This window comes from Macaca mulatta, chromosome 19 (genome assembly GCF_049350105.2).
Source record: "Macaca mulatta isolate MMU2019108-1 chromosome 19, T2T-MMU8v2.0, whole genome shotgun sequence".
Lineage (NCBI taxonomy): Eukaryota > Metazoa > Chordata > Mammalia > Primates > Cercopithecidae > Macaca > Macaca mulatta.
This window is the reverse complement of record NC_133424.1, coordinates 70,309,662-70,336,511: the sequence shown is the minus strand read 5'-3', so window position 1 is coordinate 70,336,511 and position 26,850 is coordinate 70,309,662. Positions and strand designations below refer to the sequence as shown.

The 26,850-nt window shown below is 47.4% G+C and overlaps 1 protein-coding gene across 10 annotated transcripts in view; it reads right to left on the bottom strand.

Annotated features, from left to right (window-relative positions):
- The window catches only part of ZNF274 (zinc finger protein 274), a 32,554-nt gene extending 9,241 nt beyond the window's left edge, over nucleotides 1-23,313 (bottom strand). For 2 of the 10 annotated variants that reach the window (XM_028839194.2, XM_028839196.2), the window contains exons 1-4: nucleotides 22,863-23,313; nucleotides 22,307-22,384; nucleotides 20,804-20,930; nucleotides 19,591-19,686 (exon numbers count right to left, since the gene is read on the bottom strand). In XM_028839194.2, the coding sequence (XP_028695027.2) occupies nucleotides 19,591-19,686; nucleotides 20,804-20,930; nucleotides 22,307-22,339 (256 nt within the window). In that variant the 5' untranslated portion in view covers nucleotides 22,340-22,384; nucleotides 22,863-23,313. Of the gene's footprint in view, nucleotides 1-19,590; nucleotides 19,687-20,803; nucleotides 20,946-22,306; nucleotides 22,385-22,708 lie in introns of all 10 variants that reach the window. The other 8 variants (XM_077980157.1, XM_077980160.1, XM_077980158.1 and 5 more) reach the window with 7 other exon arrangements.
- Nucleotides 23,314-26,850: the final 3,537 nt, after the last annotated feature.

The following is a 26,850-nucleotide window of genomic DNA, read 5'->3' as shown; positions in this document are numbered from 1 at the left end:
GGATTACTACAACGCAGAAAAGCGGTCGCAGGGCATAAAATTACTAGTGTGCAACAGCTGCAGCTACGTTAAAAATAAAAAAGCTCCAGCGGAAGCATCTTTCAGAGCCCGGTGGCCGCCTGCACAAGACCCTCCTCGGCCCTGGTCTCCGTCATCGCGCACTCAGGAATTCGAAGCCACAACCATAAGCTGACCCTTTCGCCCAAATCACCGTCCACACAAGACTCGCTCTCTCTGCCAGCGAAATGGGTCGACGCCTCTAACCCCGCCTCCCGGACCCGGAAAAGCGCCCAGAACTACGTCACCCGCGGGCACTACAGCTCCCAGCAGCCTCTGAGACACGGGCTTCCGGTACCGTTCTCCCCACTACCGGCTGACAGGGACACGTCCTGGGCCTACATGGGGCAACGGGGCAGCGCGGCAGGAGCTTCCACGCCTGCCTCACTTGAAAGTATTTCGCCGGACTTCGCGGGCTGGGGGAGACCTTCCGCTGAGGCCACAGCAGGCGGCTCCCAACCCCTTCCCTCTCCCGTTTCTCGAGTACAAGCCCTGGTCTGTCTGGGCTTCCTGTCTGCGCGCTGCACAGGTTTGACTGGAGGTGCCCACTGCTGGCACGGGCCCAGGTAGTCAGCTCCGCGCTGGGATCCGCCCAGAGCCAGCGGCCGCGCCGCCTCCTTGCAGCCCACGCCGTCCTTCCAGCGAGGTGGCGCAGTTGTAGAGCAGGACCTGAGCCACGCTTTTAATTCTTGACCATTCCTAGTCTACGCTTGAAGTGATTTTTCTTCTTGATAAGATTAATCAGACACACTTGAGCACCTATTTCCAACCTCTTCCCCCAAATAAGCTTTTGAGGTATTTTCATTTTGGGGGCTTGCCCGCTCCCGCTTATTTATAACTGCTGTGATCTATATTTAATTCCCTTTCTGTTTCTTAGGACTTCTGGGGACTTATTTCGCCCCAAATAACTTTTCTTCATTTGAGGGCATACTTCATTTATTTTCTCTCAATTACAGCGTTTTTTTGTTTTGTTTTTTGAGACGGAGCTTCGCTCCTAATCGCCCAGGCTGGAGTGCAGTGGCGCGATCTCGGCTCACTGCAACCTCCGCCTCCCTGATTCAAGCAATTCTGTCAGCCTCCCGAGCAGCTGGGATTACAGGTGCCCGCCGCCATGCCCAGCTAATTTTTGTATTTTTAGTAGAGACGGGGTTTCGCCATGTTGGCCAGACTGGTCTCGAACTCCTGACCTTAGGTGATCCGCCCATCTCGGCCTGCCAAAGTGCTGGGATTACAGGTGTGAGCCACCGCATGCCCCAATTACAGCTCTTAAAGCTTGACTTTTTCCTGAGAAGCAGCTGGGGATAAGATTTACTGGCGGCCCAGCAGCACTGGACTAAATGCCTAGGACATGGGATATGCACCAACTGAATCTTTACTTCCTAGGGGGGGTCAGTGGCAGACCAGCACTGGGCCGCCAGCACTATTTTAGGTAATCATGCATGACACTTAAAAAATCTTAACATGTTACTTCATAAATTTCTAAAATTTTCTTTCTGTATTCCTTAATTGAGGGATTTTAGTGCCTTAGCCCCTAGGAAAACTGTTGGATTCTTCTACTCCACCCCCACCCCCGACTTCTTTTTTTTTTTTTTTTTTTTTTTTTTTTTTGAGACAGAGTCTTGCTCTGTTGCCCAGGCTGGACTGCAGTGGCCGGATCTCAGCTCACTGCAAGCTCCGCCTCCCGGGTTCACACCATTCTCCTGCCTCAGCCTCCCGAGTAGCTGGGACTACAGGCGCCCGCCACCTCGCCCGGCTAGATTTTTGTATTTTTTAGTAGAGACGGGGTTTCACCGTGTTAGCCAGGATGGTCTCGATCTCCTGACCTCGTGATCCGCCCGCCTCGGCCTCCCAAAGTGCTGGGATTACAGGCTTGAGCCACCGCGCCCGGCCCCCGACTTCTAATGTACTTACTTCTGCTTTAATCTTGATCATCAACCCATGAGGCACCACACTCTGTTCTGTACACAGTTATCATAAAGCACCTTTTGCGTGCTATGGAACCAAGGACACCACAGTGAACAAGACAGGCCACGAACCCAGAAACTGGTGGGGAAGTGATGGACTCATTCTGTGCACCTCAGTCCTCCACATCTCAACCCAGACTATCCCAAGACCTTTAGGACAATCCTTACCACTGTCTATTCCAGGAAATTAGCTGCTCCACTTCATGGAGAAGAAAATGGAAGCTCTTAAGTTCACCAGCAGGCAGAGGTGGAACTGGATTCTCATTCCACCCATCTCATTCCACAGACATGACTGACCCAACCCACTCATGTAGAGCTGCATGATCCCTATCAGCTGGAACTCCAAATGGCTTTGAGCGCGGCAGCTGAATGAGCCCGTAGCAACGCAGTCCCCTCACCTACAACTGTCTAATGGGTTATGAAACAAATTCACTGAGGCTCAGAGCAAGGGGTTTAATCAAGAGATTAACTTCTTGAGCCTGAGTTTCTTCAGCCGAAGTGATTAGATACTGTCCAGGCACAGCATGTGGTAAGGGCTGAGGGGAGCTGCTACTTTCTCTCTCTTGACACTATTTTCTTCTCTCAGGATATTTCTACCTCTCTGCTGCTTCCCTTGCACGGTGACAAACAGGCCTTAGGCAGCTGTCTTCCTCACAGTGCTGTTTCCCAGTGAATGCTGATTAGCCAGGTATACTAGTCCAAAAGACAACAAAAAGCAATGATCTTTTCAGCAGCTTGTTGTGGGGGAAGAGTCAGAAGAGTACTTACCCTCAGCTCCCCTAATCCCTGGGCACAGTACTCCATCACTTTTCCTCCTTGTCCGGAAAGCTCTCAGCTTTCCTGTTCTCTCTCATCATTCCCTCAGTGCCACTAAGCTCCCTGTTGGATTACCTTCTGCGTCTGTCTCCTCCAGTGGACCACTGAGGCTGCCAACTGGGACTTGTGGATCTCACACCCCGAAGTAGAGCCTAGAGGAGGATCTGCCAAAGGCTGCTGCTGATCTTGACATCACTCAGTTTTCGAATCAATGACAGTACCACCATTTCATGAAGGCTGCCCACAGTCACAGGAAGCAAATGTACAACCCATACACAAAAGAAATACGCCTGGCACGGTGGCTCACGCCTGTAATCCCAGCACTTTGGGAGGCCGAGGCCGACAGACCACAAGGTCAGGAGTTTGAGACCAGCCTAGCCAACATGGTGAAACCCCATCTCTACTAAAAACACAAAAATTAGCCAGGCGTGGTGGTGTGCGCCTATAGTCCTAGCTACTCGGGAGGCTGAGGCGGGAGAATCGCTTAAACCTGGGAGGCTGAGGTTGCAGTGAGCCAAGATTGTGCCACTGCATTCCAGCCTGGGTGACAGTGCAAGACTCCATCTCAGAAAGCAAAAAAAAAAAAAAAATAATAATAATAATAAAGAAATTCATGTTGGGATAGGCTAGGAACCCTGCCCAGGGTTGCAGAGTGGATGATATGGTTTGATTCTGTGTCCCTACCAAATCTCAGGTTGAAAAGTGATGCCGTGTTGGAGGTGGGGCCTGATGAACCATCAAGAATGGCTTAGCACCATCCTTCTGGTGATAAGTTAATTCACACGAGATCTGGTTGTTTAAAAAAGTGTGGCTGGGCAGAGTGGCTAACGCCTGTAATCTCAGCACCTTGGGAGGCTGAGGTAGGTGGATTGCTTGAGCCCAGGAATTCTAGACCAGCCTGGGCAACATGGCAAAACCCCATCTCTACAAAAAATTAGCCAGGTGTAGCAGCATGCGCCTGTAGTCCTGGCTACTCAGGAGGCTGAGGTGAGAGAATCGCTTGAGCCCAGGAAGTCGAGGCTGCAGTGGGTCATGATCGTACCACTGCCTAGGTGAAAGTGAGACCCTGTCGGCCGGGCGTGGTGGCTCAAGCCTGTAATCCCAGCACTTTGGGAGGCCGAGACGGGCGGATCACGAGGTCAGGAGATCGAGACCATCCTGGCTAACACGGTGAAACCCTGTCTCTACTAAAAATACAAAAAACTAGCCGGGCGAGGTGGCGGCGCCTGTAGTCCCAGCTACTCGGGAGGCTGAGGCAGGAGAATGGCGTAAACCCGGGAGGCGGAGCTTGCAGTGAGCTGAGATCTGGCCACTGCACTCCAGCTCGGGCGACAGAGCCAGACTCCGTCTCAAAAAAAAAAAAAAAAAAAAAAAAAGAAAGTGAGACCCTGTCTAAAAAAAAAAAAAGTGTGTGGCACCTTCTTCCTCTCTCTGGCTCCTGCTTTTGCCATGATGTGCCTGTTCCCTGCCTTCCACCATAAGTAAAAAGCTCCCTGAGACCTCCCCAGAAGCCAACCAGATGCCAGTGCCACCCTTGTACAGCCTGCAGAACTGTGGGTCAATTAAACCTCTCATCTTCATAAATAACCCAGTCTCAGGTAATTATAGCAATGTAAGAACGGCCTAACATAGTGGGCAACAAAGGAGTTGGGTTCCAAACCCTGTTATTTCATGCCCTTGACACTACAGGGGTCTCCCACAGCCAGCATCTTACTTTTCCTAGAATAAGGCCTTTCATCCAGAGATCCACATGTGCACCACCCTCCTGCCTGGTATAGTCTTCCCCAACATCTTCACCTGGTTCGCCTTTCCCATTCAGCTCTGAGCTCAAATGTCACCTCCTCAGAACCATCTTCCTGCTTAGTTCTAAACTACCGCTGTCCACCCATATCTCGCTTGTCCCCCAGCAACATATCCCATTGTTTCCTTCTCTTTCCAACAGATTACCATCCCAAATATCTGATTAATTTATCATGTCTGTCACCCTATCTAGAGCAGTGCTGTCCAATGGAACTTTCTATAAATGAGATGTTCTAATCTGTACTGTCCAACATAGTAGCATTAGCTGCAGGGCCAATGAGCAGTTGAAAGGTGCCCAGTGCGACTGAGGTAATGAATGGGCAAGCTCATTTCTGTTGATTCAGTCAGGCATGGAATGGATGTAGGCCCAATGAAAGCAGGTGTAAGACCTGCCCCACTCGTCACTGTGATCCAGTCCTGGAACAGTACCTGGAATCCTGGCAAGTGCTCAAGTAATATTTGTTGATTCAACATAGCTTCTTTGTAACATGAGAGCACACATAGTTTGCACCCCACTTGCTTCTTTTCAGCCAAGCCCATGTCAGGGACTTGTATTTCTGGTCCCATGGTAAAATGGCTCCAGCAGCATTTCTCCAGAGGTTGATGGCTAGAATGACTTCAGGACACTACTGCTGAAACACATCAGTACTTCTAGCCTTTTTAAGCCCTCAAAGTAAGTTAATACTTCTATTTATCAAGTATTCCACACTCCAGCACTTATGACTTTCTTCAAATAGGTCCTGCTCATCTTTAATAATTTATTCTTTGGTGTAACTTTTTAAAGGTTTTAATATCTTTTGTATATCCAGGTCAAATTTGATATTCCTGGTGTAAACCAAAGCTTGTTCTTTCTTTTTGAGATGGAATCTCACTCCTTAGCCCAGGCTGGAGTGCAGTGGTGCGATCTCTGCTCACTGCAACATCCGACTCCCGGGTTCACGCCATTCTCATGCCTCAGCCTCCTGAATTACAGGTGCATGCCACCACGCCCAGCTAATTTTTTGTATTTTTAGTAGAGACGGGGTTTCACCATGTTGGCCAAGCTGGTCTTGAACTGCTGGCCTCAAGTGATCCATTCATCTTGGCCTTCCAAAGTATTGGGATTGAGCCACCCCAGTACACGTGTGAGCCACCATACCTGGCCAAGCCAAGCTATTATTATAAATTTATTTTGTAATGTCATTTTGCTGAATCTTTCTTTTTTTTTTTTTTTTGAGACAGAGTCTTGCTCTGTCGCCCAGGCTGAAGTGTAATGGTGCAATCTCGGTTCACTGCAACCTCTGCCTCCCGGGTTCAAGCAATTCTCCTGCCTCACCTTCCCAAGTAGCTGGGATTACAGGCGCCCTCCACCACACCTGGCTATTTTTTGTAGTTTTAGTAGAGACAGGCTTTCGACATGTTTGCCAGGCTGGTCTCAAACTCCTGACCTCAGGTGATCCACCTGCCTCGGCCTCCCAAAGTGCTGAGATTACAGGCCTGAGCCATCGTGCCCGGCCAAATAGTATCATTTTAATAGTATTTCAGAGGTGTGCACCCTGGCATGCACGGCTAATTTTTAAATTTTTTGTAGAGCCCAGGAATTGCTATGCTGCCCAGGATGGTCTCCAATTCCTGGCACCAGCAATTCTCCCACTTCAGCCTCCCAAGGTGTTGAGATTATACGTGTGAGCCACTGCACCCAGCCCTGTCTTTAATGGGAAGTTAAAAAATCTCCACTGCTCAGGGCAGTACTCAGATGCAAGTAGTCAATTTGTTCTTAAAAAAAAACAAAAAACAAAACAAAAAAGAAAGTTAATTTTAATGTTTCTCCTAGGACTAATTTTGTCAACTCTATACTTTTCCAAAAATCTTTCCATGTTTTGTTTGTTCATTCCTACACTCAACAAATAATTACTGAGCACCTATACTGTGTCAGGAACTGGACCAGGAAGCAGTGACACAACAGGAAGGAGCTACCATTTCCATTCTCTGAGCACAGTTATGGGCAGCACCTCCAAAAATTAATATAAAATTCCAAAGAAGTCTCCACGTTTTTCCACTGATGATCAACTGACACACAACCATATTTGTGTGTTCGCACTTGACTGTGTATTTTTTTTTTTTTGTGAGATGGAGTCTCGCTCTGTCGCCCGGGGTTGGAGTGCAGTGGCCAGATCTCAGCTCACTGCAAGCTCCGCCTCCCAGGTTCGCACCATTCTCCTGCCTCAGCCTCCCGAGTAGCTGGGACTACAGGCGCCCGCCACCTCGCCCGGCTAGTTTTTTGTATTTTTTAGTAGAGACGGGGTTTCACCGTGTTAGCCAGGATGGTCTTGATCTGCTGACCTCGTGATCCGCCCGTCTCGGCCTCCCAAAGTGCTGGGATTACAGGCTTGAGCCACCGCGCCCGGCCAGTGTATTTTATTTTTAAATTTTTAAATTTAAATTTAAAATTTTTATCCTAATCCTCTCTGTACTGTTCCAATTTTAGTATAAGCCAAAGCAAGCACTTGAATGTAATTTTAATAGTTTATATATATTTATATATTAAAATGTCATATACTTTAAGTACACGCATACGGTTTCAAATCAGTCATAAAGAGGTTTCTCATTCTTTGTAACAGCTGTGCAAAGTACTGTAACTAAAAACTACATGTAAAATATCCGTACAGGCTCTTTTCCCCTATATAGGTTTACTGTTTGGTTATTTATTCTTTACTTACTCAAAGTCATTTTGGCATTTTGTCTACCCACAAAATAAGTTCTTGGAATATTATTTTCTTCTCTATTTCTGATTTATTATTATTCTTTTTTTATTCCCTTAAAGCCATTGTTCCTCTTTCTATAGGACTGTTGATGGTATTTTTCTTTCCCCAAAAAAATGTCTGCTTCAAACACTTGGTTCGTTTGTTTTCCTTCTTAATTACTAGTTAAGACATTTCAGGCTTTGAAGTTATCCCTGAGTACATGCCCTGAAACACAGGGAGAGTGGTCCCCAGATAAGAGGGTCACAATTTACATAAGTCTTAGAGATCAGATATGTGGGAGGTGGCACAGAATGTAAAGTGTTCTTCAATAAAAGATCACAAAGCATGAGATCACTCTGCTTCACTGAATTCCAGCCAAAACATGTTTGACAGCCACCCAACATTCCAGACTCAACCTAGTTGCCAAGAATGTGGGCCCTGCAAAGTTCTTTGTAGCACTCAAAGTGAAGATTTTCCTGGCTGGGCGCAGTGGCTCACGCCTGTAACCCCAGCACTTTGGGAAGCCAAGACGGGTGGATCACGAGGTCGAGACCATCCTGGCTAACATGGTGAAACCCCGTCTCTACTAAAAATACAAAAAAAAAAATTAGCTGGGCGTGGTGGCGGGCGCCTGTAGTCCCAGCTGCACGGGAGGCTGAGGCAGAAGAATGGCGTGAACCCGGGAGGCGGAGCTTGCAGTGAGCCGAGATTGCGCCACTGCACTCCAGCCTGGGTGACAGAGCGAGACTCCGTCTTGGGGGGGAGAAAAGAAAAAAGATTTTCTTTTACCCTCTCTTACCTACCCTCTTGTTTCAAAGCCTTGCCTTATATTCAGTCTTCTTTGAAGACATATTCTTGTCTCCTGCAACTTCTTCAGACATCTATTCGCTCAACAGTATGTACTGAGCTCCTAGTAATTCAGTCATTGTGTTAGCAAATGGGGACATATAGAAGGAAAAGAACACCTGCTCTCATCCATATTTTAAATATTTGTTCTAAATGTTCAGGTCAGATAATAAGCCAATTAGAAGAGACAAGACTAACTACATTTACATACTTAGTGTTTTATGTAGGCTTTGCCTTCTCTACAACATGATATAAAAATAGGATGAGACATTTCATTTTTATTATTCAATGGGGTTCTTTCCAGTGTGCATTTTTTTCGTTCTGTCACATAAGTTGAGAGTTAAGGCTGGTTATTTGTCTGCACAGATTACATTCACAGGATGTTTGCCCATATGAGTCCTCTGATGCTGAAAACAATGAGGACTCCTACTGAAGGGGTTCCCAAAATGCTGTGTTCAGAGAGGGACCCTTGCCAGTGAGTTCTGGGACACCCGAAGCCTTTCCAACCCTATGTTCTTAGGTAATCTCTAGTACAACTTCTGTGATGCTGAATAAGAGAGCTATGCATGAAATCTTTCCCACAGCAATTATATTCTCATGGTTTCAGAAGCTCTTCGATGCAATACTCAATGTAAGAACTTTTCCAGTATGAATTCTCTCAAGATAAGACTGAGTTAGGCCAGAAATCTTGCCTCACATGATCATCTTTCTGAGGTTTCTTCCCTGTGTGAGTTCTCAGATGTTGAAAAGTTCGTGAAAAGGACTTACTTCATTTGGGGTGTTTGCTGGTTAATGTCCCATGAAAGATGGCAAAGACATTAAAGAGGGCAAAAACATTAAAGAGGGCAAAGACAGGCCGAAAGTGAATTTTTTCAAACTAAACACATTTATTCCATCTTGTTCTTGGATAAAATAATGGTATGCCGTTGATCACTCCATGGCCTGTGTGACCTTCTCAAGCTATACAAAGGATGGGATCTCAAGAAGAATTTGGCTTTCTTCCTCCCAATAAAACACTCTCCTCATCACACTTATTTTTTCAGACTCACGTTTGGTCTATGTTTCAAAAAGCTGCCAAGTTCTTATTTGTAGGACTCATTTCCTACTTAACTTTGTTTTCTTTTCTGCAGTGGCAGGATCCCAGCTCACTGCAACCTCCACCTTCCAGGCTCAAGCCATCCTCCCACCTCAGCCTCCCAAGTAGCTGGAACTATAGACACACACCACCATGCCTGGCTAATTTTTGTATTTTATGTAGCAATAGGGTTTCACCATGTTGCCCAGGTTGGTTTCAAACTCCTGAGCTCAAATGATCTGCCCACCTTGGCCTCTCAAAGTGCTGGGATTATAGGCATGAGCCGCTGTGCCTGGCCCCTACTTAACTTCTTGAGAAGTAAAAAATGTAAAATGCCCTGCAGGGTTTCCTAAATCATGACCTTCATAATAGTCTCTTCCCTGCATTCCTTTCCTAATGACTAAACTCTTAACAGTTTACATCTCAAGTGTTCCACCCAACAGCCACATATATGGCAATGGTTCTTGAAAGGAAATTAGAGAGAGCTGAAGATTTGAGTGCCGCCTAATTTATTTCCCTACATTGCTTATTGTCACAGCATCATTCCTCATTCAGTGCTTTCCTGAGGAGGAATGCCATTTGTCCTAGCATTTGTTTCCCTTGTACTTAAACCAAGGGTCCCCAACTGCCAGGCCATGAACTGGTACCAAGCTGCACAGCAGGAGGTGAGCAGCAGGCAAGTGAGCATTACCACCTGAGCTCCGCCTCCTGTCATATCAGCAGTGGCACTGGACTCTCACGAGCATGAACCCTATTGTAAACTGTGCATGTGAGGGATCTAGGCTGCATGCTCCTTATGAGAATCTAATGCCTCATGATCTGGGGTGGAACAGTTTCATCTCAAAACCATCCCTCCCCACCCCAAGGTCCATGGAAAAACTGTCTTCCACAAAACTGGTCCCGAGTGTCAAAAAGGTTGGGAACTGCTGACTTAACTGCCGTTCTTGCTATCATGGGAAGCTGGAGAAGCACATGGGGTGAGTTGTCAAAATGGTCCAAGTCTAAACTCAATACCAATTCTGTGCATTAATTAGAGGCACAGCCATGCCATTGTTGGGAGAAACCGACCACTTTAGAAGACAGTTCTCTCATCTCACACTCACAGTAAAGCATTCCATTCTAAACACCTATGACTTCCAAACGGATGTTTTTATGTGCTGTGTGGATGTCCTTCTTAGGTATAAATAGGTGTATTCGACTGACTTTGGAAACCTTTGAGTGTCTCCATGGTGCCTTCTCATTCATTTGTCATTCCAAGAATCAGTTAAGACATGGGACAGTTCAAAAACTTCAATCAATGTGAAAGCTATTGAGTTATCCATACTGTTAGTGTGTGTGTGTGTATATATGTATATATATTTTGTATTTTGTTTGTTTGTTTTGAGACAGAGTCTCACTCTGTCGCCAGGCTGGAGTGCAGTGGTGCCATCTCGGCTCATTGTAACCTCCGCCTCCTGGGTTCAAGCGATTCTCCTGCCTCAGCCTCCTGAGTAGCTGGGACTACAAGCGAGCACCACCACGCCCAGCTAATTTTTGTATTTTTTTTATTTATTTATTATTTTTATTTATTTTTTTGAGACAGAGTCTTGCTCTGTCGCCCAGGCTGGAGTGCAGTGATGCTATCTCGGCTCACTGCAAGCTCCACCTCCCGGGTTCACGCCATTCTCCTGTCTCAGCCTCCCAAGTAGCTGGGACTACAGGTGCCCACAACCACACCCGGCTATTTTTTGTATTTTTAGTAGAGATAGAGTTTCACCGTGTTAGCCAGGATGGTCTCAATCTCCTGAACTCGTGATCTGCCTGCCTCGGCCTCCCAAAGTGCTAGGATTACAGGTGTGAGCCACCGTGCCCGGCCAAGTTTTTTATTTTTAGTAGAGACAGGTTTCACCATGTTGGCCAGGATGGTCTCAATCTCTTGACCTTGGGATCTGCCTGCCTCGGCCTCCCAAAGTGCTGGGACTACAGGCCTGAGCTACCGCACCTGACCTTTTTTTTTTTTTTTAAGACAGAATCTCTCTTTGTTGCCTAGGCTGCGATACAGTAGCATGACCTTGGCTCACTGTACCTTCAACCTCGTGGGCTCAAGTAATCCTCTCATCTCAGTCTCCCAAGTAGCTGGGACTGCAGGCATGTGCCCCGACACTTGTTTTGTTTTTTTGTGGTACAGAGAGAGTCTTACTTTGTTGCTGACACTTTTCTCAAGTAATCCTCCCACCTGGGGCCTCCCAAAGTGCTGGGATTACAGGCCTGAGCAACTGTGCCCAGCCTATTGTAAATTTTTGTTTAAAATTATTTCAACATAGGGGCTGGGTGTGGTGGCTCACGCCTATAATGCCAGCACTCTGGGAGGCCGAGGCAAGTGGATCACCTGAGGAGTTCGAGACCAGCCTGGCCCAACACGGTGAAACCCCGTCTCTAGTAAAAATACAAAAATCAGCTGAGCATGGTGGTGCATGCCTGTAATCCCAACTAATAAGGAGGCTGAGGCAGGAGAATTGCTTGAACCCGGGAGGCGGAGGTTGCAGTAAGCTAAGATCACACCAGTGCACTCCAGCCCGGGTGACAGAGTAAGACTCCATCTCAAAAAAGAAAAAAAAGATTAAAAATTATTTCAACATAAAAAGTAAAAAACAGGCCAGGTGTGGTGGCTCACACCTGTAATCCCAGCACTTTGGGAGGCCCAGGTGGGAGGATCACTTGAGGTCAGGGATTCAAGACCAGCCTGGCCAACATGGTGAAACCCTGTCTCTACTAAAAAATCCAAAATATCAGGTGTGGTGGCAGGTGCCTGTAGTCCCAGCTACACAGGAGGCTGAGGCAGGAGAATTGCTTGAACCTGGGAGGTGGAGGTTGCAGTGACGTGAGATGGGGCCACTGCACTTTAGCCTGCATGACAGAGTGAGACCCTGCCTCAAAAAAAAAAAAAAAAAAAAAAGGTAAAAAAACACAAAAAGCACAGAAAACAGAAACCCCTTATTTCCTCTCCTCAGCAAAGTCTAGGTCTTTACCAGACATCCCCACATCCTTGGCTAATGCCAAAAACTCAGAAATTATTTTTCTCCCTTATCTCACACACTCTCTCTCTCTCTCTCTCTCTCTCACACACACACACACACACACACACACACACAATTTTTGAAACAAAGGCTGGAGTGCAGTGGTACTAATATAGCTTACTACAATCTCAACCTCCCAGGCTGAAGTGATCCTCCTGCCTCCATACCCGGCTAATTTTTATTTTTTTGCAGAGACTTGTATTCACCTTGTTTCCCAGGCTGGTCTCAAACTTCGGGCCTCAAGCAATCCTCCTGCTTTGGCGTCCCAAAGTGTTGGGGTTACAGGCATGCGCCCACCTGGCCCTTTTATCTCGTGTTTTATATACATTTTTTGTATATATATATATATATTTTTGAGATGGTATCTTGCTGTGTTGCCCAGGCTGAAGTGCAGGGGAACAATCACAGATCAATGCAGCCTCAAACTCCCAAGCTCAAGCACTCCTCCTGCCTCAGCCTCCCAAGGAGCTGGGACTACAGGGATGCAGCACCACATCTGGCTTATTATTTTTATTTTTAGTAGAGAAGATGTTTTGCTGTGTTGGTCAGGTAGTCTTGAACTCCTTAGCTCAAGTGATCCTCCCACTTCAGCCTCCCTAAGTGCTGGAATTCCAGTCATAAGCCATCACACCTGGTCCCTTTATCGTATTTTTAAAAGAAGCGATGGACACATACAGGCACAGTCCTGTAGTCTCAGCTACTCAGGAGGCTGAGGCAGGAGAATCCCTTGAACCTAGGAGGCAAGAGGTTGCAATGAGCCAAGATTGCACCAATGCCTGCCAGAAGCCTGGGTGACAGAGCAAGACTCTCCAAAAAAAAAAAAAAAGGCCAGGCGGCAGTGGCTCACGCCTGTAATCCCAGCACTTTGGGAGGCCAAGGCAGGCGGATCACGAGATCAGGAGATCGAAACCATTGTGGCTAACATGGTGAAACCCCGTCCTAAATTTTAAAAAATTTACTAAAATTACAAAAAATTAGCCGGGTGTGGTGGTGGCCGCCTGTAGTCCCAGCTACTCAGGAGGCTGAGGCAGGAGAATGGCGTGAACCCGGGAGGTGGAGCTTGCAGTGAGCCGAGATCGCGCCACTGCACTCCAGCCTGGGCAACAGAGCGAGACTCTGTCTCTAAAAAAAAAACAAGAAAAAAGATATTGACAAAAAGAATGTTCAGTTGGACCTGTATCTTCTGTGGGTTCCACATCTGTGAATTCAACAAACTCTGGATTGAAAATATTTGAGAAAAAAAAAAAAAAGAACGATGTGCCAAACATGGTGGCTAAAGATGGTAATCTCCGCACTTTGGGAAACTGACACGGGGAGGACTGCTTGAGGCCAGGAGCTCAATCCAGCCTGGGCAACACGGTGACAAAAAAATATAAAAATTAGCCAGGTGTAATGGCACACACATGTAACCAAGCTACTCAGGAAGCTGAGGCAGGAGGATGACTTGAGCCCAGGAGCTCAAGGCTGCAGTGAGCATGATCATGCCACTACCCGTCAGCCTGGGTGATACACAGAGTGAGACCTCAACTCGAAAATATATATAAAGGATGGCTGCAAATGTACTGAACATGTGCAAACTTTTGTTCCTTGTCACCATTCCCTAAACAGTATAACAACTACTTACGCAGCATTTACATCGTATTCGGTATTATAAGTAACCTAGAGATGACTTCAACTATATGGGAGGATGTGAGTAGGTCATATGCACACCATTTTATACTGGGGACCTGAGCATCTGTGGATTTTGTTATGTGCAGGAGGTCCAACTTTACATGCGAAATATGTTAGACACAGTCACCTATGAGAAATTCTTGGTGGCCTGTTCTTTCATGCCTCTCAATTATTCGCCTAGTCCCACTGAGTTCACCTATGAATCACACACACCTGACTCCCCCAATGTGCTGTTACTCTCAGGCCACTTATTACCACATTAGCAGGTATTACCAGGTGTAACTGCGGGCCCTGCCTGCCTCCAATCTGTGACATACCACAATTCTTGCTTCACAAGCCACCCCAAGTGAGCTGTGCTGTGAAAAGCAGCGTCACATCCCTTCATTTTACTTGCTCCTAGTCCACTAGGCTCGAAGGGCCCCTCAAAATGCCAAGTTCTTTCCCATCTGACAGTCACCTCAAATGGTGACTCCATGCCTAGAAGCTCTCTTCACCACTAATCCTGTATGTCCATGGACTTATTTTCCTTCAGGAATTGGCTTAAATCTCACCCCTGCAGTGTCTCCTGACTAGGTCTTCCAAAGTAATTCCCCACTGCTCCCCCTCTTTATACCAGGTTCTTTTCCTTCTCAGTACATTTATCACTGTATCTGTGTAACATGTTTGTAAAAGGCCATGACTGCTTAGACCATGACATCTAAGATGGTAGGGATTATGTAAGTGCTTTGGTTTATCACCAAAGTTTTTAGTGAGTATATTGCACGGGACAGAAAAGGCCCTCCATAAGATCTGTGAGGTGAGAGAAGGAGAAGAGGAAGGACAGCATCTAGTTAAGGACTCTTTCTGTGACAGAGCAGAGATGAGTTGGACACCCATCACCTCAGGCCTAGGCTGCAACAGTACCTCCTGATGAGCCTCCCCTCATGTGGCCTCTGACTCTGGCACACCAACCTGAATCTGTCACCTGTGGAGCCAGCTCTCCCAAGATGTGTGGCACCCACAGTGCCCCAGACACCAGCCAGATTTAGGATACTACCAGATCATCCAGAAGTGTATGGCCTGGAGGTTTGCCCATTCAGAACATGGGTCCTGAGCTCCAAGAAGGATGAAATGCAGACCTGTCACAGCCTGAGTAATCCAGAGACATAAAGACCAAAAGGAAGATCAGGAGGCTGGGCTGGGCGCGGAGGCTAACGCCTATAATACCAGCACTTTGGGAGGCCGAGGTGGGCAGATCACAAGGTCAAAAGATCAAGATCATCCTGGCCAACATGGTGAAACCCTGTCTCTACTAAAAATACAAAAAATTAGCTGGATGTGGTGGTGCACACCTGTAGTCTCAGCTACTCAGGAGGCTGAGGCAGGTGAATCACTTGAACCTGGGAGGCGGAGGTAGCAGTGAGCCGAGATGGCGCCGCTGCACTCCAGGCTGGTGATACAGCGAGACTCCTTCTCAAAAACCAAGGGGCACAGAAACCACTGCAGGCAGATACAAAGCACTTGCATTGCTGGAGACCTTGCAGGTGAAATAGTTTAGTGACCTCTTTTGCTAACAAAGATTTTCAGTGAAGGGAACGGAAGGAAAAACTTTGAATGTGGAAACGAAAAACAAAATATTAATGCTGAGCCGGGAAGCTGAAATACAAAGAAACCAGAAACAGGGCCCAGAGAAAGGCTGGGGGTGGGGGAGAGTCACAGACTCTAGCCCTCTATTCTGTGGCAAACAGGTCATCACCAAGGATGGGAGTTAGGTGAGGATGTCACAGCTCAGTACTGCCAGAAGTGGGTAGTTCTGATGCCGCTTGCATCACAGCACAGAAAACAAAGAGAAGGGAAAGCATCCAGTGTGCTCTGCATTCAGCACACTGATAGAAAAGCTGACCAAGCAAACACACAAAGAAAACCACCTCCCCAACGTAACTTATGAATACTGACACAAAAATCCTTTAGAAATTCAGGACTCCAGCAGCACGTTACAAAAGCATTTCTATAAATATTATACTCCTATGTTAACTGCTCAAAGGAGAATCGTGTGACCACTTTAGTAAGCTCTAGAAGGGAAATAGGAGATATTACCGATTTTCATTCATTAGAAAAGACAAGATGACTATTTGTTAATCCAGATAAAACTGATTTGAATCAAAGCAGAATCCAGCATCAAGCTCATCAAAACCTAACTTTTCCATTTAAGTCAGAGACTAGATACCAACTCTTCACACTCTGAGCTTCACACGATTTTGGACATACTACCCACAATGAACACAACTGCATGATGTAACACAACTGTTACAGATGATAAAAACACTGGCCAGGCATGGTGGCACATGGCTGTAGTCCCAGCTACTCAGGAGGCTGAGGCACCAGAATTACTTGAACCCAGGGGGTGGAGGTTGCATGAGCCGAGATCACACTGCCCTCCAGCCTGGGTGACAGAGGGAGACTCCGTCTCAAAAAAAAAAAAAAAAGAGAGAGATAAAAGAATTTTTTTTCTTTTTTTGAGATGGAGTCTCGCTCTGTCGCCCAGGTTGGAGTGCAGTGGCATGATCTCGGTTCACTGCAACCTCTGCCTCCTGGGTTCAAGTGATTCTCCTGCCTCAGCCTCCCAAGCAGCTGGGACTATAGGTGCCCGCCACCACGCCCAGCTAATTTTTGTATTTTTAGTAAAGACGGGGTTTCACCATGTTGGTCAGGCTGGTCTCGAACTCCTGACCTCGTGATCTGCCCACCTCGGCCTCCCAAAGTGATGGGATTACAGGTGTGAGCCACCGTGCCCGGCCAAAAAAGATCAAAGAATTTACGAGCATGACAGGTTCATCTGGAACAACTATGCAAGACCATGAGGCAGGATTAACTTGACCAGGTAACAGTAATAATGAAAACCTAATTAAATGTAATACACATCCCAACAGGATTTTCTCAATGAACACTGACAAGCTGAGAATAAGCGTTTATCTGGAGAAATAGATGGCTAAAGCCAGCTAACACTTTTTTTTTTAATAACAAGGGGAACCATTATATATCAAAGCACAGTAACATGGCTTTTACTCAGACAGAAAAGATGAAGGGAGAGTCCATAGAGGCCAGTATATAAAGACAGCTACTTAGTCCATAACAAATATGGTATTTCCAGTAAGCAGAGGATGAACCCCATCCATATATAAAAGGACATTCCAGATAAACTGAACTAAAAAGAAAAAAATTTAAGTGATGTAATCCCAGCACTTTGGGAGTCTGAGGCAGGAGAACTGCTTGAATGCAGCAGTTTGAGGTATATAACAAATACCACAAGACACTAAAGTGTTTGGATAATCTACCTATATATGATACAGAATCTAGAATAGAAATAAAGACATATTTGAAAAGAAAAAGAAATTATAAAACTTCTGTATAGAGCCTACAGAAAGGTAGACAATACATGGTCTGGGATATGATATTTCAATATTCACATCCAGAACATATAGAATTCCTACAAATAAAAAAGAAAAAAATGGGAAAATACATGAACTCACAAAAGAAAAAATACAAACAGGCCATAGATTTATAAAATATGTCCAACTTGGTCCATTGTGAGGAAAATGTGAACTACATTGAACATATTGTATTTATCCCATCAGATCTGCAAACCTTCAAAAGACCATTACAAATTGCTGTTGACAAAGAAGAAAAAGAGCTGTCATTTACTTCAGCAACTCTATGTATTCTGAAGGATTTTAAATTTTTTTTTTTTGAGACTGGGTCTCACTGTCAACCTGGTTTGAGTCCAGTGGCATGATCATAGCTTACTATAACCTCAAACTCCTAGCCTCAAGCAATCCTCCTGCCTTGGACTCCCAAATTGCTGGGATTACAGGCATGAGCCCTGTGCCTTGCCTATTTTAAAAGATTTATGTTTGGCCGGGAACGGTGGCTCAAGCCTGTAATCCCAGCACTTTGGGAGGCCGAGACGGGTGGATCACGAGGTCAGGAGATCGAGACCATCCTGGCTAACCCGGTGAAACCCCATCTCTACTAAAAAATACAAAAAACTAGCCGGACGTGGTGGCGGGCGCCTGTAGTCCCAGCTACTTGGGAGGCTGAGGCAGGAGAATGGCGTAAACCCGGGAGGCGGAGCTTGCAGGGAGCTGAGATCCGGCCACTGCACTCCAGCCTGGGTGACAGAGGGAGACTCCGCCTCAAAAAAAAAAAAAAAAAAAAAGATTTATATTTTTATATATATATATATTTGTACTTTTTTTTGGGGGGGGGATGGAGTCTTGCTCTGTCACGTAGTGGCATGATCTCTGCTCACTGCAACCTCCGTCTCCTGGGTTCAAGCGATTCTCCCACCTCAGCCTCCCAAAGTGCTGGGATTACAGGCGTAAGCCACTGTGCCTGGCCTTAAAGGATCTGAGATGGTAATCTGTCACTACCAGATTTTTAGTTTACAACATTGGTTGATCCTGTAGTTCCATTTTTAGAAATCCAACCTACAGAAAAACCAACTCATTCATGCAAAAAAAAAGTATGCAAGGAGGTTTTCTGTAGTAAATTTAATGTCCATCAAAAGAAGAAAAATCAAATGTGGACCACACCAAAGCTGTTAATAAAGCAGAGGTCGGGCACAATGGCTCATGCGTGTAATCCCAGCACTTTGGGAGGCCAAGGTGCGTGAATCACTTGAGGACAGGAGTTCAAGAACAGCATGGCCAACATGGTGAAACTGTCCTTTACTAAAAATACAAAAATTAGCCTGGAGTCATGGTGCACACTGTAATCCCAGCTACTGCAGAGGCTGAGGCTGGAGAATCACTTGAACCCGGGAGGCAGAGGTTGCAGTGAGCTGAGATCATACCACTGCACTCCAGCCTGAGCAACAGAGTGAGATGCCATCTCTCAAAAAATAAATAAAATAAAGCAGACCAGACAGACGCGGCGACTCATGCCTGAAATCTCAGCACTCTGGGAGGCTGAGGTGGGTGGATCACTTGAGCTCAGGAGTTCAAGACCAGCCTGGGCAACATGGTGAAACACTGTCTCTACAAAAAAAAAATTAAATGGGCATGGTGGTACTTGCCTATAGTTCCAGCTACTTGGAAGGCTGAGGTAGGAGGACAGCTTGAGTCCAGGATGCAGAGGGTGCAGTGAGCTGAGATCATGCCACTGCACTCCAGCCTCGGTGACAGAGTGAGAGCCAGTCTCCAAATCAAAAAGAAGCTGAACTGTCTGTATTATAACACCCTCAAAATGTGTATATATATTCGCATACATTCACATAAGCCTATGTAAGAAAGTCTGGCTGGAAATACACACCAGGGTTACCAGTGGTTATGAGGGGAAGGCAGAGTAGACAATGCATGTAACAGACTACGGGAGCCCCTACTGTCAACACAAGTATCACCTGCCACCGGCAACAGGTTCACTTTCAACCAAGCAGGACACTGCTGATTCTGGGGCCAGAGAAAAACTTAAGAGTTTGGTTCTGCAACTGCTCATCACAGCACCCCATCTCGGGTATCCCAATGCCTACTGCTTTTCCAAGATATGGGTCCCTGACTAATCAGTTGGCCCCTTCCCTGTGGGGGCTTCCCATGTCTGGTTCTCACCTGGAATGGTGTCTTGAGGAATTCCTCTCTCCACTGGCCAGAAATCTTCTGCCTCCTCTAACTGAGATACCACATCTGGTTTGGAAAGCTGATGTTCTGCTCAAAGGAAAAGAGACAGGGCTTGTGGGGGTCTGTGTTCGGGAGAAAATGCTATCCTACTGCAGCACAAGCCATCTCCAGCTTCTCCCCTGCTAAGGCATGACATACATGACTTCTGGCCTAGAGCGGTGAACACAACTCCATCCATCCCTGTTGTTGGCTTTCTAAGACTCCTTTGCCAAGCAGCTAAGGGGCCCAATTCTGGTCAGCCAGACACAAAGACAGATCGGTCAGCTGGGAAAGCTTTTGCTTTCTGGTTCAACATGACAGCTATGAAAGAGACTTGGCTGGGGCTACCCCTTCTCCTTGTTTCTGCCTTGAGCATAGATGCAATGCTTGGAGCCACAGCTGTGCAATGACTATGGGGAACATGGAAAGGTTCACAATACCAGAGTCTGAAGGGACAGGCTTTTTTTTTTTTTTTTTTTTTGAGACAGAGTCTTGCTTGGTTGCCCAAGCTGGAGTGCTGTGATCCAATCTCAGCTCACTGTAACCTACTCCACCTCCCAGGTTCAAGCAATTCTCCTGACTCAGCCTCCTAAGTAGCTGGGGCACCTGGCTAATTTTTGTATTTTTAGTAAAGACAGGGTTTCATCATGTTGGTCAGGCTGGTCTAGAACTCCTGACATCAACTGATCTGCCTGCCTCAGCCTCCCAAAGTGCCAGGATTACAGGCGTGAGCTACCGTGCCTGGCAGGGACAGGCTCTTTGGTGCTACTCCTAAACCGTTGGGACACTGGCATCACATTGTCTGGAATTTCTGTGGAGTTGTTTGTTTGTTTTGTTTTTTTAAATAGAGACAGGGTCTATGTTGCCCATACTGGTCTCAAACTCCTGGGCTCAAACAATCCTCCTGCCTTAGTCTCCTAAACTGAGCCACCATGCCTGGCTGGAGCTCTTGTTACAAAAACAATAAGCATCCACTATTGCAGCTGAAAACATCCCCCACAGACCCATCTCCCTGGTATTCACGGAGGGATGGACTAGGCAAGGCTTCAGAAGTCATACTGAAAAGCTGCCCTTTTCCTACTGGTGCCCCTGCAGTCTGAACCCAAGCAGACACATACTTCAGAGGTGCTACACAGATCCTTATTGACCTGGAGGCCAGCCTTACCCACTGAGACCAGGTTCCTGTAGTTCTCCAGCATCACTTCCCTGTACAGGGACTTCTGTTTGAGGTCCAGCAGTCCCCACTCTTCCGGGGTAAAACCCAGTGTTACATCTTCAAAGTTCACTGGTTCCTAAAAATCCAGATTCTTGTTCAGCCATGGGCCATCCGCATCCATGACAAAAGAAAGACAGGGGAGGCTGACCAGGCCAGTGAAAGCACAGAATGGTCTACAAGATGACCCAAGGGCATTCTGACAGTCTCATCCTGAGTTCCTGTCTTTGTCTGAAACCCCAAGCAAACCCAAGCTTGACTCTATTCAGGTTATAATAAGGAGAGCAACACATGAGTCCTCTGTAGCATATGAAAACCTGTCCATTTATTTTATTTTATTTTATTTATTTATTTATTTGTTTGTTTTTGAGACAGAGTCTCACTCTGTCTCCTAGGCTGGAGTGCAGTGGTGCAATCTCAGCTCACTGCAGCCTCCGCCTCCCAAGTTCAAGCGATTCTCCCGCCTCAGCCTCCTGAGTAGCTGGGATGACAGGTGCACACCACCACGCCCGGCTAATTTTTGTATTTTTAGTAGAGATGAGGTTTCACCATGTTGGTCAGGCTGGTCTCGACCTCCTGACCTCGTGATCCGTCTGCCTCAGCCTCCCAAAGTGCTGGGATTACAGATGTGAGCCACGGCACCCGGCCCTATTTCTTATTCATTTGAAAATTCTGACTTTGAGAGTGGTGCGTATGCCTCCTAGGGAATTCTCTGAGCTGAACCATCACACCCAAGCTGTCAGCCCCTACCCAGGGCCCTGATGCTTCTTTCTATGTCCTTCACCTGTCAGGGATCCATCCTCACCTGTCTTTTCTATTTGTTATTGAATTCTGCTGCTGTCACCTCTTGCTCGATGCCAATTTATCTGCTGAAATCTAAACATAAGCCTGATCTCTGCATAGACCTGTCAATGACTCTTTGGGAGGCCGAGGTGGGCGGATCACCTTAGGTCAAGAGTTCGAGACCAGCCTGGCCAACATGGTGAAACCCCGTCTCTACTAAAAATACAAAAAAAAAGTAGCTGGGCATGGTGGCACACGCCTGTAGTCCCAGCTACTCGAGGAGGCTGAGGCAGGAGAATCACTTGAACCCAGGAGGCGGAGGTTGCAAGATGGCGCCAGTGCACTCCAGCCTGGGCGACAGAGGGAGACTCCATCTCAAAAAACAAACAAAAGTCCTGTCAATTACTCTTCCCAGTATAAAGGATACAAGGAAAAGCCTTGACCTGGCCTTCAGAAGCCCCTACAATCTGGTCTCTATTCTAACTACACCCTTGGAAAACCAAACCACCTGCGGTTCCACTATCACGCAGGATCTCTCATGCCCAACCAATCTACCCCTCCCCGAGGTGCTCTGGGGGACGGGGGTATCTCAGGGAAGGTGGTATCTCACCACCATCCGCATCCCCCCAGGTGCAGCAGCGGACACAAAAGCCGAAGGAAGCCTCTACTCACACAGGACCAGGCCGTCGGAAGCCTTGAGGCCATAGTTTCCTCCTTCTCAATGTGTCTCTGGTGGAAGTGGGCAGAGTCCTGAGGAAACCGAAGTTGGGAGGGGAGGGAGAGGCATAAGAGCTCCGCTGGGGAGCTACCCCAGCCTCCGCCCAGGAACGGCTCCCTCAGCGGGAAATGACAAGTCCAGCCAAACTGGAAAACGCCCAGAGTGAGTCATAGGACTCCCACAGTACTGGATAGCACCAGTTTTCCCCTCCCCGAGAGGACACCGAGCCTCCTCTGTCCCGCGCATCGGAGGGGATCGCCTCCCTGGCCCAGACCCCACGCTCCCGGAGGCGATCTGTTCTCTCCACCCCGGCGCCCCGAAACCACTGTCTCCCCTCGGGGTTCCGGGTCACCGACCCCATCCCACAGAGCGGCGGGAGGACTGCAGGCACGGCCAGCTCCGGGTACCCGAGCTCGGCGGGAAATGCAGAGGACGCGCTCGCCCCCAACTAACGGTTCCGGACGCGCCCAGCGCAGCCCCCGACGGACGCATGTTTCGCGCGGCACTCACCCGGCGCGCGCCGCACAATGGCGCCCGTCGGCCGGCGGCGAAGTGCGTCAGCCCGCCGTCCCGGACTACAACTCCCAGATGCCCCCGCGGCGTGCCAGCTCGCCTCACCCAGCGGCGGCCATCTTGACCGGCCGGTTAGGGACGGCAGGCGAAGCCAGGGAGGGCAGGAGGAGGGCAGTCGTCGATGTCCCTCGGCGGTCCAGCTAGGCAAGGGGAAGCCTCTGATGAGGGACGCTAGGCCGCAGGGCCCCACACTAATGTGGGCGGCGACCCGAGTTGGAAGAGAGTCGTGCCCTGCCACGAAGGCGACCACTCTTGGGGCAGAGCAGAAGCTGGAGATAGGAAAGGAGCTGGACAGGGGTCAGGCCGGAAGTGCGGAGTAGGTGATGCTTAGTTGGTGGCGGTGGGGGCGGGATTAATTATGACGTCCCTTGGGAAGAGGAAGGGCGGGTAGGGCCGGAAGTGCAGGGGGCGGGCCTAACTGGCCGTCCATCTCGGTGGAGGGGCGGGGACAGGGAGGGCGGGGAGAAGGAGGCGGGGCTAGGGTCCACGCAATTTTTAGGGAAGGGGGCGCGACTGGAGGACGGAAGTCGCGGGGGGGAGTGGGGAGGTACTGTAGTTCCACCAGTTTCAAAGGCGAGAAAGAAGGCGAGGACTGGGAGAGCAGGAAGTGTGCAGGAGTTGGGACTGACGGCACCTATGTTTCTGGGAGATGGGTCCTGCCTAGAAGTGAGGGTGGACAGGGCCACGTGTCCACTCAAGGTCAGGGAGGGGAGGGAAACTCGGAGGACCGGAAGTGTGATGGGAACGTGGCCAAATGTCCACCCTAGTTCTGGGGATTAGAGGAAGGGAGTAGGAAGGTCAGGGGTGTGCAAGGGGAAGGAGGGAAGACTAGGTGGACCGTAAGTGTGATGGGAATGAGGCCAAACGTCCACCCTAGTTCTGGAGAGATGATTAGGGCTAACTGCACCCCAGGCATTGGGGAGGAGGAGCAGTATTCTCTGCCCAGTGTCCCCCTGTGGTCCAGTTTGCTCCTGGAAGCTGAGGTTCTTATGTCTAGGGAGAGGAAACTGAAGTCTCTAACTGTCCAGGACCTGGTGTGTGCCACCCATCGTTGGGCCCAGGGTGCTCTCATCTTCCTTGGAAGCTCAGGACAAGGAGGTATTCTCTTGGCTTCCTCAAGGACCGACATCTGGTGTTTTCGTATCTTCCTTAGGTCCCAGGTCCTGGTATGGTCTTGTCTTCTTGGGATCTGAGGGCCTTGATGATCTCTCTCGGTGCTCAGGGCACTGTGCACTCTTTCTTAATAGTTCCTGGCAGGTCTCAGCAGTCCTCTGCCTCCCTCTGGTGGTCCTGTACATTGCCTGCTAAACTTGTTCCACGGGTTGTTAGTTTTTTTGGTTACTGTGGAGGATCCAACCTCAGGCTACACGTTGTTTAATTGTTGTTGCTGTTAGTGTGTTGATTTTGGCATAGGAGTATTTACTCAGAGACTGCAGATATCTTACAGTCTAATAACATTTCCTTGGATTTTTCTTGTCTATTATAGATATAACACTATCCCCAATTAATAAGTAATTTGATATCTTCCTTTTCCATACTTCAACTTTAAAAAAGTAACATTGTATAGTCCTAGCTAGTATGACAGAGCTATGTCAAGTAGTCATGTTTACTAATAGTCAGTCTTGTTTTGTTCCGGATTTGAATAGGGATACGTCTAACCCTTCATATTCAAGTTTGATGGAGGCCCTTAATCGCAAGGAAGCAAACCCCCTTAGAAATTCTTTTTTTTTTTTTCTTGAGACAGGGTCTTGCTCTGTCACCCCGGCTGGAATGCATTGGTGCGATCACAACTCACTGCAGCCTCCGCCTCCTGAGCCCAAGTGATCCTCCCACCTTAGTCTCTCAAATAGCTGGGACTACAGGACAGGTGCACGCCACCATACCTGGCTGACCTTTTTTTTTTTTTTTTTTTTGGAGACAGAGTCTTGCTCTGTCGCCCAGGCTGGAGTGAGGTGGCACAATCTCGACTCACTGCAACCTCCGCCTCCTGGGTTCAAGTGATTATCCTGCCTCAGCTGCCCAAGTAGCTTGGACCACAGGCGTGCACCACTATGCCTGGCTAATTTTTGTATTTTTAGTAGAGACAGGGTTTCACCGTGTTAGCCAGCCTGGTCTCGAACTCCTGACCTCAGGCAGTCCGCCCGCCTCAGCCTCCCAAAGTGCCAAGATTATAGGCATGAGCCACCCCGCCCGGCCTCTTTTGTATTTTTCTGTAGAGACAGAAACCTCACCATGTTGCCCAGGCTGGTGGAAATTATTCTAATGATTTCTTTCTATTTATGTGGTATAGGATAAAACCTGATTTTTGATTAAAAGAATTTGTTTTTGATACAGGGTCTTGTTCTGTCACCCAGGCTGGAAAGCAGTCATGGCTTACTGCTGGCCCAACCTCCTGGGCTCAAGTGTTCTTCCCATATCAGCTTTCCAAGTAGCTAGGACTGACTACTGGTGTGCATCACCACACCTGGCTAATTTTTAACAAATATTTGTGTAGAGATGAGATCTCAGTGTGTTGCCAGGGCTGGTCTTGAATTCCTGGGCTCAAGCAATGCTCCTGCCTCGGCCTCCCAAAGTGCTGGGATTGCAGGTGTGAGCCACCATGACTGGCCAAAGATGTTTTGTTTGTTTTGAGACGGAGTCTCGCTCTTTCACTCAGGCTGGAGAGCAGTGGCGCGATTTTGGCTCAACTGCAACCTCTGCCTTCCGCGTTCAAGCGATTCTCCCTGCCTCAGCCTCCTGAGTAGCTGGGATTACAGGGCGTGCCACCATGCCTGGCTAATTTTTGTATTTTTAGTAGAGATGGGGATTTGCCATGTTGGCCAGGCTGGTCTCAAACTCTTGACCTCAGGTGATACGCCTATCTCGGCCCCCCAAAGTACTGGGATTACAGGCATGAGCCACCGCACCCAACATAAAGACGGTTTTAAATAAGTATATTATTGAAGATTGATTTATGAGAGCCATTTTAATTCAACTTTTAATAATTGCATACTCTTTTCCTGTTTAGCAAATTAAATATGCTGTTTCTTGTAATTTGTAAAAAAAAAAAAAGACTTCTGAAGAAATGTTAACTATTAAACATGTAAAATGTTGAAAAAATGTTATTCATCATTGTTGGATTTAGACAGTGCCTTGATTGCTTGTTCAAAACCTTCTGGGCCAGATGTATTTTGTAATTCACAATCATTTGGATTTTAGTAGGATGGTAATGTATTTACACCATACAGTATATAAATCCCTAAGAGGTTTGGGGTAGCATCTGACCATCAAACACATGAGTATATCTGTAGCAAAATACGAGAATATTTACACTAGGTAGCAGAGACAAAATATAAATAGCCTTGTTCATATAAATTTTGCAGACTCATAACAGGGAGACATTTTCTGTTAGAAAATATCTGGAATTTTGAATTGCACAGAAGGCATTATGGATCATAAGTGAAAATGCGTGTTTTAGAAATAGTAGTTATTTCATTCAATTGCAAAGTTTAATTTTTACTTTTTCTCTCTTAATATAGTCCACATAGGGCCAGGTGCGGTGGCTCACACCTGTAATCCCATCACTTTGGGAGGCTGAGGTGGGTGGATCACCTGAGGTCAGGAGTTCGAGACCGACCTGGCCAACATGGTGAAACCCTGTCTCTACTACAGGGGGCTCCATCTCAAATAAATATATATATATTCCACATAGTCAGACATAGGTTTATTGAGATACTGAGTTATTTAAATATATTAATATTCTTCTATATGCTTTTTTTTTTTTGAGATGGAGTTTCGCTCTTGTTGCCGAGGCTGGAGTGCAATGGCACTGCAACCTCCACCTCCGCCTCCCAGGTTCTAGTGATTCTCCTGCGTCATTCTCCGTAATAGCTGGGATTACAGGCAGATGCCATGACGTCCAGCTAATTTTTGTATTTTTAGTAGA